The sequence below is a fragment of the Rousettus aegyptiacus genome, unplaced genomic scaffold (genome assembly GCF_014176215.1).
Source record: "Rousettus aegyptiacus isolate mRouAeg1 unplaced genomic scaffold, mRouAeg1.p scaffold_m13_p_12, whole genome shotgun sequence".
Taxonomy (NCBI): domain Eukaryota; kingdom Metazoa; phylum Chordata; class Mammalia; order Chiroptera; family Pteropodidae; genus Rousettus; species Rousettus aegyptiacus.
Window position 1 is genome coordinate 42,861,132 of NW_023416287.1, and position 16,726 is coordinate 42,877,857.

At 43.9% G+C, this 16,726-nt stretch overlaps 1 protein-coding gene across 16 annotated transcripts in view; it reads right to left on the reverse strand.

The window, feature by feature from the left end:
• Positions 1-2,336: 2,336 nt before the first annotated feature.
• NINL (ninein like) overlaps positions 2,337-16,726 on the reverse strand; it is a 143,862-nt gene continuing 129,472 nt past the window's right edge. For 7 of the 16 annotated variants that reach the window (XM_016124537.2, XM_016124534.2, XM_036229789.1 and 4 more), the window contains 3 exons: positions 12,397-12,555; positions 6,327-6,440; positions 3,024-3,215 (listed from right to left, as the gene is read on the reverse strand). In XM_016124537.2, the coding sequence (XP_015980023.2) occupies positions 3,024-3,215; positions 6,327-6,440; positions 12,397-12,555 (465 nt within the window). Of the gene's footprint in view, positions 3,216-6,326; positions 6,441-6,856; positions 6,956-11,650; positions 11,880-12,396; positions 12,556-16,726 lie in introns of those variants that run through there. The other 9 variants (XM_016124531.2, XM_016124530.2, XM_016124528.2 and 6 more) reach the window with 7 other exon arrangements.

Here is a 16,726-nt window from a genome sequence, read left to right on the forward strand (position 1 = left end):
GTACTGGACTACCACTCATATTGCATCCCATCAGTGCATATGGTTACAGCTGCCCAGTTCAGTGAAGGGACTTCATGAACCACACAGGTGAGAACACTGAGTGGCCACCACAGCTGGCTTTGGTGTCAATGTCTAGTATGTAAAATGATTTGGTACTTGTACCTTAGCCTATTTTAAGTAGAAATGCAACCCTTTAAATAGCTTTAATATCTATAGAACCATCTGGGTATGAGTCTTTGGGGAGAGATGTTGATCTTTGATACATTTTTTTCCCGCAGTGTTAAACTAACCCTGCATTCCGGTATAAGCTCACTTTGTTGGATTTGATTTGCTAAAATTTTGTTTAGAATTTTTTTTTATCTGTGTTTATGAGGGATATTGGATTGTAGTGTTCTTTTCTAGTCTTAAGTCTAAGAGGACCAGAGTAACCTTGTCATAGAATGAGTTGGGAAATACTTCCTCCTAATTTTTTGGAAGAGTTTGTATAAACTTGGTATTATACCTTCCATAAATGTTTAGTAGAATCCACATTTAAAACATCTGGACCTGGAATTTCTTTGTAGGAAAGTTAACACAATTTCAATTTCTTTTATAGCAATAGAGCAATTCAGTTTGTTCTGGAATGAGCTTTTTGCTAATTCCCATCTGTTCCACTGAATTTATCGGCCTAATGTTCATAACATGCATTTATTATTATACTTTTTGTAGATTCGGTAGTGAATCTTATTCTTTCTACTGGTAAATTATTTGTCTCTTTATCCTGATTACCCTGGTTAGAGGTTTACCAATTTTATTAATCTTCTCAAAGAACCAGCTATTGGCTTCATTGGCTTTTTTTTCCATTTGTTTTCTATTGTAGGAGTCAATGAACTTTTTCTGTATCTTAGACTTTGTAGGCCAGTTTCTAGTGGCTGCCACTGGCTCTGGTTGTGCCAAATTGTTTACAAAAACAGGCCATGGGGCTGGGCTTAATCTGTAGCATATTGTTTTTCAATCCCATTTTTTTTCTATTCCTTGACCTCTGTAATCTTCAGTATTTCCTTTCTTCTTACTTTGGGTTTAATTGCTCTTTTTCCAGCTATTTAAGGTGGAAACTTAAGTTACTGATTTTGAGGTTTTTCTTTTCTAAATTAGGTATTAAGTGCTATGAATTTTTTCCAAAGTAATGCATTAGCTCCACCCCAACAATTTTGGTATATTTTCATTTTCATTTAGTTCAAAATATTTTCAGATTTCCCCCACCGATTTCTTATTTGCTTTGTGGGTTATTTAGCAATGTGTTATTCAGTTTCCAAATATCTGTAGATTTTTCCAGATATTATTCTTGATATCTAATTTAATTCCACCTTGTTCAGAGAACATACTTTATATGACAGGAATCCTTTTAATTATTTGAGACTTGTTTCAAGGCCCAGAATATGGTCTAGCTTGGTAAATGTTCCAGGTGCACTTCTGCTATTGTTGGCTGTTAGGTTCTATAAACGTCAGTTGGTTGTTAGTGTTGTTCAGGTCTATTAGATCCAATCTCTTTGCCACTCCAGTCCTAGCCAGAAGCCCAAAGTGAATGATGTGTACCCTTTGATGAATTTTGACAAATGTATATACCCATGTAACCCACTGAGACTTGGCTATTTTAATAACTAGTAGCAACTAATCCCCATTCATTGCTCCTTTCTCAGTTTCCCAGATTATTTAATTTGCTTATCTAGTTGTACATATAAACTAGAACTGTTCAATTCTGGGACAAGTAGTTGATTGGAGCAGGAAACACCCACTTGTATTTTTATTGGGAATATAGTACATTAATCAGTTTAATATTGTTGGGTCTTCCTATCCAAGAAGTGAGCTTTCTATATAGTACTTTAAGATTTTTCTCATACAAACACATATAGTAAATGTACAGGGGACAGGATGCAGTAGCTGCAGGATAGTGGTTGCCTCCAGGAAGGGGAGTGAGATTAGGGGAAGCACTTCTATCTAAAATGCTGTAGTGGAGGATGTAGTTCCATAGTATAGCAGTTAGCATGTCTGCTTTACTCACGAAAGGTCCTGAGTTCACAACCCAGTGGAGCCACGGTCCATGGTCTACAGCCATGCCACCCTGCACAAGCCCAGTATCTGATCTTGGAAACTAAGCAGGGTCAGGCCTGGTTAGTACTTGGATGGGAGACCACATAGGAAGACCAGATGCTATAGGCATAAATAATAATAAATAATTTTTAAAAATAAATGCTGTAGCAGAATGTTTTTAGTACATCTAGTTGATGGACACAGGAGTATTTCTTATAAAACTTTTTCTATGTTTGAAATCTTATATTAAAAACAAACAAGTTAAATCAATTTTAATAGAAGTTTATTGCAAATAGTGACTCTTCATATTACAGTAGTTTATTCTGATAAACCAAAAGACCATAATTTACTTGTATTTTGGATATAAACCTATACGTTTTTAAAACATGTAAAAGAATTTCCAGTATGATATTTCAATGAGGAAAAGATTGCATTCACAATAAATACCATTATCCCTGAGTCCATAGACTTATATTAGGACTTCCCAAACATCGGAAGAGACTTTCCCTCCTTTGTCCTTTACTGCTGGGTGACAGTCACAGTGAATGAAAGCCTTTCTGAAATGTTTTTATAGACCCACCATTGAGAGGACTAAACCCAAAACAGTAACAGTGGAATGGCAAAACTGTATAGAGCCCTAATTTTGCATTTTTTCTCAGAGGCCAAAGTCAAAAGTGCAACATAGAAATTGTTTTACCAGTTTCTTTTAGTCGTTCGTGGCTGAGAGCCCCATAACTTGATTTCACCAGTGAATGAAATTGGGAATTTTACCAGGAAATCACTCAGGACCACTAATTTAAAAAGTAGTCTTTTTCCAACATGTCTATTTCCCCAGCATCTGGCTCATATGTCCAGGGATACATGAACTATGAGCCATAGAAAATTACGGCATCACAGTGGCTCATTTTTAAAAGATGCTCTTTCAAAATGAATTCCAGGGAAACAAGCAGTCTTTACACAGAGAGGGAGGCTGAAGTGATCTTACTGATTAGTTTGTTGAGAGCTCTAACTTTTTCTTCCAAGATCCGGTTTTTTTTCTCAGCCCTTCGTTGCTTCTCTTCAGTGACCTGAAGTGCTTTTATCAAGTGAGCATTTTCCACATAGAGGTCCTTGAGCAGCAAATCAGCTTTTGTGTTCTTCTCAAACTAAGGGGAGAAAGCCATGTTTTACTGTACATCTAGTGCAGAAATGCTCCTCTACTAGCTTGCCCCCCTTTACGCTTTCATCTTTGTTCAAACCATAATTTGTTTTTTTTTTTATAGATCTGATACAAACATTGAATGTCATGACAATTTTTGTTATCCTGGCATGAGAAGAGGAAGTTGAAAATCTGAGGAACTATGATAGAGAACATTTAAGTTAACTTTGTGAGAATTGATTTTACCATGAAATGAAGACATAAAAAGACAAAATCCATAGGCCTCAAAAAGGACTACTTAGGACAATGTAAAACAAGAAAATTGTCAAGAGTGCTAAAAATGCTCGGTCCATCTTGGTGTGCTCTGTAGACTCATTATGTCACCTAGGACACACTGAGGTACCGCATTCACGCTTGCAAACTAGTGTGGTCACCATACACAACAGCCGTAGTAGGGGCTTCAGCAATGGGGACACAAGGCCGCTCTAGTCATGAGTCCTGATTCAAGATACAAAGACACAGAGGTCCTGGCTTTGGGCTTCTTAAGGCAACACTTGATTCAATTAAGTAGTTACTGAGCACCCATCACATGCCAAGCACTGCTTTAGCAACAACCTTGCTTTTGTGGAGCACCTGTTCTAGTGAATGGAGACAGACCACAAACAACTGTGCAGTGTCAGATGGTGAGAAGTGTTAGCAGAAGACCTAGCTTGGGACAGACAGCTGACGAGGGGGTTCCTATTTTGGTTGAAGTGAATGAGAGCTGTTCTGCAAAACTGAATAGAGGTCTGAATAAAGTACTGAAATAAGTCATGAAGTCAGGACATGAACATTCCAGGCAGAGGGAGAAAACAAATGGAAGGACCTAGAAGCTGGCTCATGCTGTGGATGACAATGGCCAGGAATCCCGTGGCTAGAGAGCATGGTTTTGGGATGCCAATTGAGAGGCCATGCTGGCTAGGTAGGGCACTAGATCCTGCAGAACCTTGGAGACCACTATAAAAACTGCCTTTTTCTCTTAAGAACCTGGGAAGACTAGAAGGCTCTAGGCAGAGTAGGACCAGCACCTCAAACACTTTTGGAAAGGCCTGCTGTTCCTGTGCTGACGACGGATCAGAGTTGGAAAAGGGATGCCAAAGATGAAGATGGGAATGGTGGGGTGAGGTGGGTGGAGTAAGAAGTGACTGGGTTCTGACCCTATTCTGAAGGTGGGGCTGGTAGACTAGATAGGGACAATGTGGGTGGGTTGGGGGAGGAGCCCACCACACTCCAAAGTTTTAGACATGAGTCAGTGGCAGGTGTGAACCACAAGGGTACTCTTTGAAGGGATTTCTGTTAAAAGGATCAGAGAACTGGTAGGACCCAGAGGAAATGGGGCTTGGGGAGGGTCCATGTGAGATGGCACAGGCCAGGTCAGAGTGCACATGGTGAGAGCACAGTGCACGTTTGCTTGGGAATGAGCCCTTCTGGTCTTCCAAGGAAAATAGCTGTGATCCCAGGGGAGAAGACAGGGCAGAGGTGTGCTGGAGGTCAGAGAGGAGAGGGGAGTGCAAGCAAGCCCGGGGTTGCAGGCTGTACATGTGGATAACAGCCAGAAGACTGAATCAGAACTGAGGTTTGGCCAGGTGAGGAGGTAAACTGAGTGTGCAAGGGAGTGACTGTAAGGGGGAGTCATCAAGAGACTGACAGTTGGAAGAGAAAGTGAGGATGGGGAGATAGACGGTCAGTGGATGGTAAAGCAAATCCAGGGAAGGTGGGGAAGGAAGGGAACGGGCCTAGAAGAGTGACTCAGCCTGGAAACTTTCTACCATGATTCAGGAACAAGGGGCAGCACAAATATTTCATCCCATTTGGGCTCCACTCAGGATTGCTCAGATAAACCATACTCGATTACTATGTAATAAATATTTAGATTCTCACGTTTTGCATAATTTTTTCTTGCACTGCCAAGATAACTCTTCTGGAGTGGCTGGTGTTTGCCTTTTCTCTCTCCTTCGTGTCTAGCTTTGGCGCTCCTCTCAGCACCCGTGGTGGTGGCTGCTCCACCAGTCCTTACTGATTTAACTTGCTGGCTGAGTGAGACTGTAAGTTTTTGTGTTGATCAGGGCAGCTATGACCTTTTTTGTTGTTGTTTTTTGCTCCCTATAGCAGCTCTTTATTTCTTTTTTCCCTGAGTGATTTCTTTAAAAACAGATCATCATGCTCTTGCTTCCAATGGCTTCTAATTGCAATTAAATTAAAATCTAAACTCCTGACCCTGCCTGTCTCTATCTGTCCATCAGTCCACACCAGCCACAGCAACCTCCTCAATGGCCTTCAATGTGCCATGCTTGGTCACATCTGCACTGACCCTAATCCTGGAATGCACTTCCTCTTTGGGGTTCCAGCATGTCCCCCAGCACACAGGTGTCCTAGTGATTGGAAGTACTAATGGCCTTTAGCACTACAGTGTGCAGGGCAGTCTCATCCAATGAACATTTTCTCTTCCAAAACGCCAACCTGTTCTTTGTTGGGGGACAGAGTCAGACCATCCCATGGCTGGGTCATTGGTGTCTGTTCCCACACCATCTCTTCAGAGTGGTCCCATGACTATCCCCACCAGCTCCTACCCATCACCATTTTCTTTTCTTCAGAGCACTTTTCAGAACCTGAAGTTATTTATCTTATCGTCTGTCTCTGCCTCCAGAATAAGGTACTCGAGGGGTCCTATCAGGGTTTACCTAGAACAATGCCCTGATATACACAGGTGCATGATAAATGTCTGATGAATGACTGAATGAACAAATGAATGAATGTCCTTTCCGAGTCACGTGAATACCTCAAAAAATATCTTAAAACAATTCGCAAAAGAAAATAAACACAATGTGCAAACAGGGTAGGATACATATTTAGTAAAATCAGTTTTCTATTGATTTTGTTAATCTGAAAAAAAACTGCACAGATTCTGAAAATGAAGTTTAAACAAAGCCCCAGATTCAATGGCTCCAAATGAACATGGGGTTCTCTTGCATTTTGTGACAAGACAGTCTCTTTCTGGATCAATTACTTGAACACCGGTCAAAAGGGGGGAAAAAAGTTCTGAAATAGGGTATGCACGTGCATTGACAGAAGCCCTCACCTGCTCTCCCAGCTCACCGACTTTTTCTTGTAGGAGCACTTCCATGTTCTTCAAAATCATTTCCACCTCTTCTACCTGCTCTTCTGTGTCTTTAAGCTGTTTTTTATGTTCTTCCTGCCACAAAAGGAGGTCATAGACCAATATTTTATATTTAAAAAAGAATCATCTCAGGCTTACTTATTTTAGAATGGAAATTAGCTGAAATGTACAAACCTGAGCAACTACAGATACCCTTTCATCAGTATAGAGTAATAGTTAAAAATGCTGTATCACAAGCCACAAAATTCTTACTTCTCTTTATAGTTTAAGGATATTTGGCAGACTGCTTTGTCTTAAAAAAAAAATAATCATAATGACTCCAAAGTGAGTTTCCCCAAACATGTTACCAATTATTTCTAAAGGATTTCTAATTAAATTTCTTCGTTTTGTCATAATCTATAATAGTTTCTCTCTTGTCTAGCTTAACATTTGCTTAATGCTGAAAGGTTATTCACTAGAATTTATGCTTTACAAACATTAAATTTACCCACCTTTCAAGCCTTGCTCTAATTTTTTCCCTCATGAAGGCAGCCCCTGCCCTCTGGCTCCTGATCTCCACATTCCTCCTGCCCTGGACTTTTCTTCATGAGCTGCATTGTGACATTTCAGGATTGAGTTTTTCCCTCAGGCTTTTAAATTAAACATTTAACATAGGATGCACACATACCACAGACAATTCAAGCACTTTAAATGTGCTAACTCACTGATGCCTCAAAATAATGCTTTGAGATGGGTACCCCTGGTATCTGAATTTTACAGGAAGAAACAGAGCACAAAAGGATTAACTGGCCCAAGGTGACTCAGCTGGGAGGTGGGGGAACCAGGATCCCAATCCCTGCAATACATGGTCTGAAGCACCGTGCCCTGCTGCCCGCCGTACTTTAGGTAGTTCCTACATCTCTAGATGCCTAGTGCAGCACCTGGCACACAGCAGGCTCCCCAAGTCTATGCTGTTACCTCGCTAATCTCTTGTCCCACTGCCCTCTCCTCCCCACCCCCTCTGATCCTTGCTGACCTTAAAAGTGCCAGCACACCCACATCAGGGCCATTGCACGTGCTGCTCCTGTTGCCTGTAGCACTCTTTCCCCAGCTAACTGAAAGCTTGCTGCCTCAACGCCTTCAGATCTTGGTTCAAGTTACCATCTTCTCTGGCTACCCTATTTAAAACTGCAAAGTCTCCCTCTCTATAGCACTCATCACCATCTGACATGCTATAAGTAACTTCTGTAGTTCTTACATGCCTTTGGGTGGATTTTCTTCAGTCTGCATAATGGTTTAAAGATTCATTTTAAATTAGGTGCATCATTTGGAAACTGGGAATGTTCATGTAAAAATCTGGTTTCTGGCTTTTCTTTGAAGTCAGGAGAACTGGCATGCTGGGGCCCGCACTCCCACAGAGCTACAGAGACCAGCACCCACTCCCTCACTCACAGCCTCTCCACGCCACCTTTCAGGCCCTGTAAGCAGCTTGAGTGTGTGGCCCCTAATGTTTAGCCACGTGGCCTACAGCAGACGCGTGCATCCCCTGAGGACAGACCGCATCTGGGGGGAACCTATGGCCCCCCAGGCTAGAGAGACCTTCAGGATCAGCTGGGTTAACTCTCCCTGAGGAGGTGCAAGACACCTCTGAGAGGTTCACTGCCCCTCCCCAATCCTTCCTCAGCATTTGTTAAGAGTCCCTCCTTGGTCAGTGAAAACTGGGGTCCTGCAGCTTCTGTATAACCAGTCCTCATGGAGCTGTGATGGCTGTTGGGCCATCTTCCCCTTGGCACTAGGGCAGTATTTGGCTGCGTAACCAGTGATTCAACGTCACCCTCCCTGTCACCATCAGCTGACTCTCTGGGCCTCTGTCCCCACTCACCCTCTGTGTTTCCAGTTACTTCCCTTCCTCCTCCTGGATGCTGCATTCTTTGTGCAGCTACTGAGCCATCCACTGCTTCCTTTCCAGCGGCTGCTGCAGCTTGGCCATGTGGCCTAGAGGCACCCTCTGCTCCATCTGCTCCTGCAGCTGGTGGATCTCCTGAGTGCTGGGACTGCACCAGCCTTGGCCTCAGGTTGGGTCCATGCAGCTGCACCAGGGAGAAGGCCACAACAGCTTTGGTGTGACTGCTGAGAGCTACAGGGCCACTGGTGGACGTGAAAGATTGTGTTTAAGGACAATCTACAACTGGAAGGGCAACTAGGCATCCTCTCCTCTATGGACCCTGCACCTGCAGCAAAATGCCAGGATTTATAAAGAGCCTATTCATTGGAACTGTGACAGCAAAACTCTCATGTAGCCAGAGCTTCTGCATAGTGAGAGAGTCAAGAAAAGTTGTGCCTGGGATTCTCAGAATGATGATGCTGAGACTTACATTGGATTCTTGGGAGAATCATGTCCAGTTTACCTTCCAGCATGTAGCACTACTAGAGACTAATTATTTAAAAACTATGACCCATGAAAGATGGATATGGTAATTTTCCTGTAAGTAGAGTTTACAGTCCTGAGACCTAGCTGAGGCCAGGGTAACAGGGGGTAATTAACACACAGTAAGTGCAAAAGGAAACATGGGAGCAGATATGGAATGAAACTCAACAGCCACAAGAGGATAGCACAGAACTCATGGAGTTATGCTGAGTCATTATGACTGAACTGCACACAATGTGGGCAATCCTTTTTCTAAGCAATTGGGAGGTCAGATCCAAACACCATTTAATTCACTCTGACTCTGGAGGCTTCGTCTAGAATATACAGCGTTTTCTTGGCCACATCAGCCCTCAGGCACCTCTGAGACTCCACAGACAGGACAGGGATGCGACTCCATCAAAGGTCATAGTTAAGGCAGGTCTCAAGTGGCCATGTGGTCAGAGAGCAAGGCAGAGCCACCCATTACATCCACGCAAGGGCTACGAAACTCCAGCACATGTTCCTTTCAACGGTCACCATGTCACTGCATATCCCTGAGGGGCTGTCTCAGGGGCCACATCATCACTGTAACATGTGGCCATTCTCTAGGACAGGGGTCATCCCAGAGAGGCGCACATGCACAGCTTCCAGGAGGACAGCTGTTGCGCTCTTTTGGAAGGGAAAGAGAAGGAAGAACCAGCGCCTAGACATCACCAAACATAGCTTACTCCACCCGTCCCACTTTAGGTGGTCACTCTGCAACCACTCCAGCCAGAAACCAAGCCCAATCCCAGGCGCTGTGACTCCTTGGAGTGTCAGCACCCACCCATCTCAATGGCACCCCTGCTCTGACCTCACTCCCCATCACTGATAAGCTTTTCCTTTGAATGCACCGCCCCACGCTCCTTGCTGCCACCTTCTACAGTCACCCATATGCTCTGAACCCTGGTGCCTGACAGCAACCTTTTCTACAGGAAGGCCACTCTTAGGCCCAGCATGGGAGTCTCTGAAGTCCTACTCTGTGGCTCTTTGCACCGGCAGATGGTCCATAAGCATGCACGAGCTGAATTCCTCCCAGTTCTCTTCATCTTCCTCCTCACAGAAGTGAGATACAGATGTGGCTGGCCCAGCTCTGGAGTAAGCAGGCTGCTCTTCCTGCCCCATTGAGAGGTGGGCTCTATGTCCTCCCTTTGAATCCAGGCTGGACCAACAGAATGTTAGAAAATCTAAAACAGCATTGGGACCTCCTATGGCTTCACATGAACTGCTACCCTTCTAGCATCTGTCCCACTTGCTCAGCTCTGTGACCTCCTAGATGTGCCTCCTGGAACCGCCTATGGGTACACCAAGTGACAACACTGGCTCCCTGCCACATGGCTCCATGCTCATCCTCACCACAGCATACCCGAGGTGCCTTTTCCCCTTCTCTGGACTTTGATCAGTGTGGTTTGGGTGGGGCGAGGTGGGTGGAGGTGGGAATCATCCTCTAAAGCACAAAGCAGCAGAAACCTGCTCAGAGCAACAGGACTGCTAAAATATCTTTTGCCAGTGACAACAGCTGACTCCTTAGCTTCAAACGGTTCAAATTAGCCAAGGTAATTTCTCAAAGTTCCTTTCAGACTTAAAAATACGGAAAGGAACGCCCAAATACACAGAGGCACCTCTGAGAAAGTGCTTGCTTGCAGTGGGAAAACTGAGAGCCCACCACAGCCCTGGAGGGTCCTATACCAAAGCTGACCCCTCTACAGCATTGGGCATCTTGCTCTCTCACACCAGGTGACCAAGGACAAGTCCAGCTATGGGGCCAGGAGCCAGACAGGGAACCTGCAACGGGGCTCAGCAGAGGGAGGCACTCAGGCACCATACTGAAGCCACATGAGTTAGAGACTCCTTCCATACTGTATTTGGGGTGGCCTCTCCCACTGTACTTCTTTATTACCCGCCAGCCTCCTGGCCCTCCAAATGCACCCCATATCTGAGTCTGCACTGGGTCCTCAGGATACCTCCCACTATCACATACCTGCTATTCTCTCCTCCTGCTGGAATACCTGGCTCCCCCAGGAAGAATGGGCTACCCTCACTCTGCGTCCCTGTACCTCACACTGTCAGAGTGCCCCAAGGTTCCTGTTTGTCCCCAGAAATGAACTTCCTGCCTCCCCATCTTTGTACCTCTTAGGCCTTGCAAGAGCTAGATAAATGCTGGAGCAGGAGATGGGAGTCAGTGGTGTGACACCCAGAGGCAAGTGTAATTTCAAGGCTTCAATGGCTGCCTTAGATCTGACACCATTTCCCTTCTTCAGAGGCCACCCCAACGCTTTCCTCTGGCTCAGTTCTGTAGAGCTGGGGTTCCCAACCCCCGGGCCACAGACCAGTACTGGTCCATGGCCTGTTAGGAACCAGGATGCATAGCGGGAGGTAAGTGGTGGGTGAACAAGTGTCAAGCTTCATCTGTATTTGCAGCCGCTCCCCAGTGCTAGCATTACCACCTCAGCTCCATCTCAGATCATCAGGCATTAGATTCTCATAGGAGCACCAGTTCCTGGTGCCAAAAAGATTGGGGACCGCTGCTATAGAGGGTATACCCAAAGGCATGCTTACTGGCCTTCCCTTGGAGGTAAACTGAGGAATAGCTCTTCACATGGTCTGCTCCAGGTCAACCCAACCCCGGAGTAGGCCTGACTTCAGCCCTGGGCCTAGTAAGTGGCCTACTAGCTGTGTGATTTCAGGCCGGCCCCAAAACTTTGCTGGGATGGACCCAGCACCTCAGGCCATCACCCTCACTGGGTCTCAACTTTCTTCAAGGGTCTCTCTCAGCTGTGGTTCTGATAAATTTAGGCTCTGACATTCCTGTTCAGATGTTCAAGTTTTTGGATTTGGTCACCCTGTTATTAAAAAAATAAATATCACAAGTATGAGAAAGATCTCAGCAGTCTAATACACCTTTGATGCAGCGACTTCAGAAAGTTATGGAACAGCAAAAATTACAAAACTTGAATCACCCATGATCCCAGCAGCCCAAAGACCACACCTGACATCGTGCTGTCACCATCCTTCAGCCCTTCCCCTCCACACAGCATTTCTACGGATGAGGCTGGTACAGTGTTGTATGCTGTGCTTTCCTCCTTGATCTTGATCATTTCCCCAGGACATGAAATATTTGAAAACATTGTTTTTAATGGCTGTACCATAATTTACTGACTCATTCAGTAAACTGTTGACACATGATTCAAGCTGATGCCAATTCTGTTTTGCTATTACAAATATCACAGCAATGAAAATATTTCTAGCTAAGTCTTTACACAATGCTCCGGTAAAATTCTCATAGTAGATTCATGAGGTCAGAGGATACTGACATTTTTGAGGCTCTTGATACATATTTTGCCAAACTCCTCTGGAAAGGTTGTACCAATTTACTCTCCTATCATCAGAATTTAATTCCTTTCTGCTACTTTGTCTCGATACTAGGAATTTGCAAAAGCTGTTTAAGTCCACATATTTCCCAGGGCTTGCTTGTTAGTTAAGTCTGTCCCTTCACTTACAGGGCAGTGCCCACCTCTTGGCACTTTAGGGCTGTTTCTGATTTAAGCTGCTTCTCTAACATGCCCGCTCCTCTCTGCGTCATTGCCCACAGGCCACTACTCTCACCTGCAGCTCTGCCCAGCATCCAGTCTCCTCCAGTCTCTGTGTTAACAGCTGAATGGTGATGCAGTTCTTCTCATTTCGGGCCTGCTGGGTAGAGACCTCCTCTCTCAGCTGAAGGACCCTATGGTTAAGTTGGGACAATTCATCCTTGCATTTCTGACTCTAGATCAAAAAGGGTTGAAACACAGATGGAAAAGTTGTTTTTTAAAACCAGCAGCTCGATTCATATCATTTCAGTGGTTCTCACCCACAGAGATTATTTACGTTTTTCCCCAGGGGACATTTACAATGTTTCAAGGCATTTTTGGTTACCATAGCTGGGACAGGGGACTGCTACTGGCAAGCCAGTGGGTTAGGTGCTCAGCACCCTCCAGTGCAGAGAATGATCCAACAGAAACAGCAATAATGCAAGCATGTGAAACCCTGTTCCATTCCTAGAAGAAATGAGACACATCTGGACCTCTAGAGGAGGTTATTACCATGAACCTCCAAACCACACTTCCAAAGATCTTTCATGTTTTTCTCTTTTTCCATGGTTATTTCTAACATTATTTTAAGCAATTAAACTTAAAATTCATAAACCCTACATGAATCTCTTTGAAATCTCCTCTGATCTTTGTCACTAAATACATAAATGTAGTTTTCAGCAGGGTGTAAGCATTGATTAAATTGTATATTTTGCTTTTTCTCAATAACTACTGCCCAGCACATGGTGAATGCTAAACAAATGCTCGCTGGGTGGATGAGCAAATGCACTGTGAGTTGAGACAGCAACTACGAAGTAAGCCCTACAGTCTTTCACCATGGAAATTCCAGTTATTTTCAACTATCTGTCATGCATATCTTCAGATAAGCCATACTTTTGCTTATTTGCTTTTCCCACAAGTTCTCGAGGCCAGGTGTCAGCAGCTCAGGTGTTTTCAGAGTGGCATCTTCTGAACCAGCTTCAGCACACTTGGCAACACACACACCTCACTCTTTCCCCAGGACTGTGCTAATAACAATTTCTATGTTTTTGAGGGTTCGATAAGCACATAATGGGACCTAGTTGTTTCAACTTAGATTATTAAAGCTCAGTGAGCCTACATATTTTTCTTGCAATGATTTCTCATTTCCTTCTCTGTAAATTGATCATTTTGTCCTTTCCTTAGAACCTCAAAACTGAGGGTAAAGACGTATTTTCACCACATCATAAGTTCATGGCAGTTAGATCTGGTATGAAGCTCTACTGTGTTTATAGCATTTATTGTGAAAATTAAAATTGTTTTTTAGTATCAATATACATTCACCTTTGTCCTCTGGAGACAGTCTTGATTACATAAATAGCCAGAAATAAAATCTTTCTTCAACTCCTGGTTTATATACACTAGTTGATTTTCTTCTACCCATATTTATTATTTAAAGTCTTTGTTTGGAAATAATTTCAAACTTACAGAACAGATGCAAGTCTAGTGCAGAGAACATCTATGTACCCTTTACCCAGGCTCACTGGCTGACAGCACTGTCCTCATGTTTCGTGGTTGGCGTTCTCTACGTACACGCATGCAAAGTGGTTCTCAGAGCCACGGCCCTACAGTACATTTCCTATGAAGGGGAGTGTGCTTAACATGGCTGCTGTGCCGCTGGTTCAGGATCAGGCAGTGCTTCATCTGTCAGGCCATTTCAGCTTCCCTGAATGTGGAATGTTTCCACAGCCTTTATCTCGCATGGCACTGACATTTTTGCTCAACACAGTCCCTCTCGCTCTCCCTTAACAGTTCCTCATTTGGGGTCGGTCACGCTCCCTTGTGATTAGACTCGGGCAGTGCTCAGGTGCCACTGTGTCCTCCTCAGAGCACACTGGGAGGTGTGTTTGTGTTGGTCACTACTTTAATTCTAACTTGCACTAATCTGGATTTTACTGTAGAAGGCAAAATGAGATGTTAGCAGCTATCTCCTGAGCACATGGTTATTTGTGCTAAATGTTTATTCTGAATGTGATCAAGCCTTCAGGACTCATTTCCAGTTTATAAAGAAAAACAAGGACAGAGCACCAGGCTGAATGACACTATCAGGAAACAGCTGGACAGATCCACGAAACAGATGACCTACAAGACAACTGCCAGGTCTCTACAAAAAGTCAGCATTATGGAGGAGAAGCAGGTGTTCTAGATGAAAAGAACTATAAAGACATATCACAGCCAACCATATTTTCCAAAGATGTCCTCAACAACTTCTCCCATCCAACATCCCCTCTGCAGTGTGATCTAGATATCTGCCCACCAAAATGAGCCCGTGTCCCTCCCAGTGGCTCTGTGGGGTCTTAGTGGGAGTGATAGGGAGTGATTTCGGAAATGGGGTCAGAAGCCTTGCACCTTGCATCTGGTTCTCACTCTCTATCTGATAACACCTCACAAAAGTCCTTTCAGGAGCCCAGCCACATGGAGAAATGATTCCAGCCGAGCCATCTCGGTCACCCCAGCTGTCCAGGCTTCCCCACTAAAGCCCTGACCGATGTCACAGAGCAGAGACTGGCTGTCTGCTCTGTGCCCTGTCTGAATCACTGACTCAGTGGCTCTGCGAGCACAATAAAGAGCCTGTTTTATGCCAGTGAATCTGGAAATAGCATTGATAGTTCAATGTAGTAAGTCAACCTTAACTGGATCCCAGTTGCAAAACATCTACTATATAAGACATTTCTGAATAATTGGAGAAATGTGGACATGGTCTGAATACTGGATAATATTAAGTAATTATGATTACGTTTCTTAGGTGTGATAGCAGTACTGTGATTATGTGGAAGACACACTCATTTTTAGGAGACGCCCACTAAAATAGTATTATTATATCTCTAACTTACTTTCGAATGGTTCAGAACACACACACAAACACATGCACAGAAATACAAAGACAGATATAAACAACCAAAGCACATATGACAGCTAACAACTGTTGAATTAAGTTGTGATATATGGCTGATCAGTGTACATCATTTCAACTTTTCTGTGTGTTTACAGTTTTTCATAATAAGAAGTTGAGGAAAATAAAGCAAATGGATACCTATGATTCATTTACAGATATGTCCTAGAGATAAGCTGGAACATGGAAGAGATCATGCTGCTCTCTGGGGCCAAGAAATCCCCAGGTGGGTCATTTACAGAACAAGGTAGTCCTCAGGCAGAAGGAGAGTCTGAAGTTTTCATCTTAAATCAGTCCATGAATTATCCTCCTGATAGAGAAGCCCCAAGCAAGACTACCACATACTCACCATGGAAAGAAACACCCAAACCTGGGAGCCAAGACAAGCTACCTGCCCATGAGTGATCTGAGGCCATCTCCACAACAGAAACCTCTCATGAGCCAGGCATGGGAAGAGGCAGACTAGGAGAGAGGAGCTATGGGGACTTATCTCAGGGATGGAGCAGGGGTTTAAGAAGATGAAGGTGACAAAGGCATTCCTAGAACTAATAAGTAAACTCAGCAGGGTTACAGGAAGCAAGATCAACACACAAAAATCCACTGTACTTGTATTCCTAACAATGAGCATGTGGAAACCCGAATTAAAAACATAATACTATTTCTGGTTTCTGGTCTGGCACGTAAAGAGCTTGGAATTCATCACTGCCATTCTCTCAATAAGAAAAAAAGCTAAATAAACTGAAAATCAATAATTCTTCTTAGATTCATCAAAGAATTAATAAGGTCACCGGGAAAACCAATGCCCTGAAAATTGAAGAGTCAGGCCAAGAGAATCACAGTTTACCAACAGCAGATGGCTGTAGCTGAAACACAACAGGAAACTGGGACTGTAAGGACGAGTGCTGGGGACTGTGACTGGGCTGGCTTGAGAGTTAAAAAGCTGTAGGACACCAGTCTTCGGGGAGCCCCCAATTTTCCTGAGCTTCATCAGGAAAATGCCCTCGTGCTTCTAAGAAAGGAGACAATAAAGTGACTGCTATGGACCAAATTCCTCCCCTCCTCCAAATTTATACATTGAAGATCTAACCCCCAATGTGATTGTATTTGGAGGTAATTAAGGTTAAATGAGCTCAAAGGGTGGGGTCCTAATCTGATAGGATTGTGACCTTATAAGAAGAAAAAGAAGAGCAGTCTCTCTCCCTCTGTGTGCCCACACCAAGGAAAGGCCAGCTACGTGAGGACACAGTGAGAAGGCAGCTGTCTGCAAACCAGGGAGAGAATTCTCACCAGAAAACAATCAGCCAGCACCCTGACCTTGGACTTCTAGCCTCCAGAACTCTGAGACAATAAATTTCTGTTGTTTAAGCCACCCAGTCTGTAGTATTTTGTTTGGCACATGAGTAATACCTTGCTGGAAAAAAAAAAAAAAAAGAAT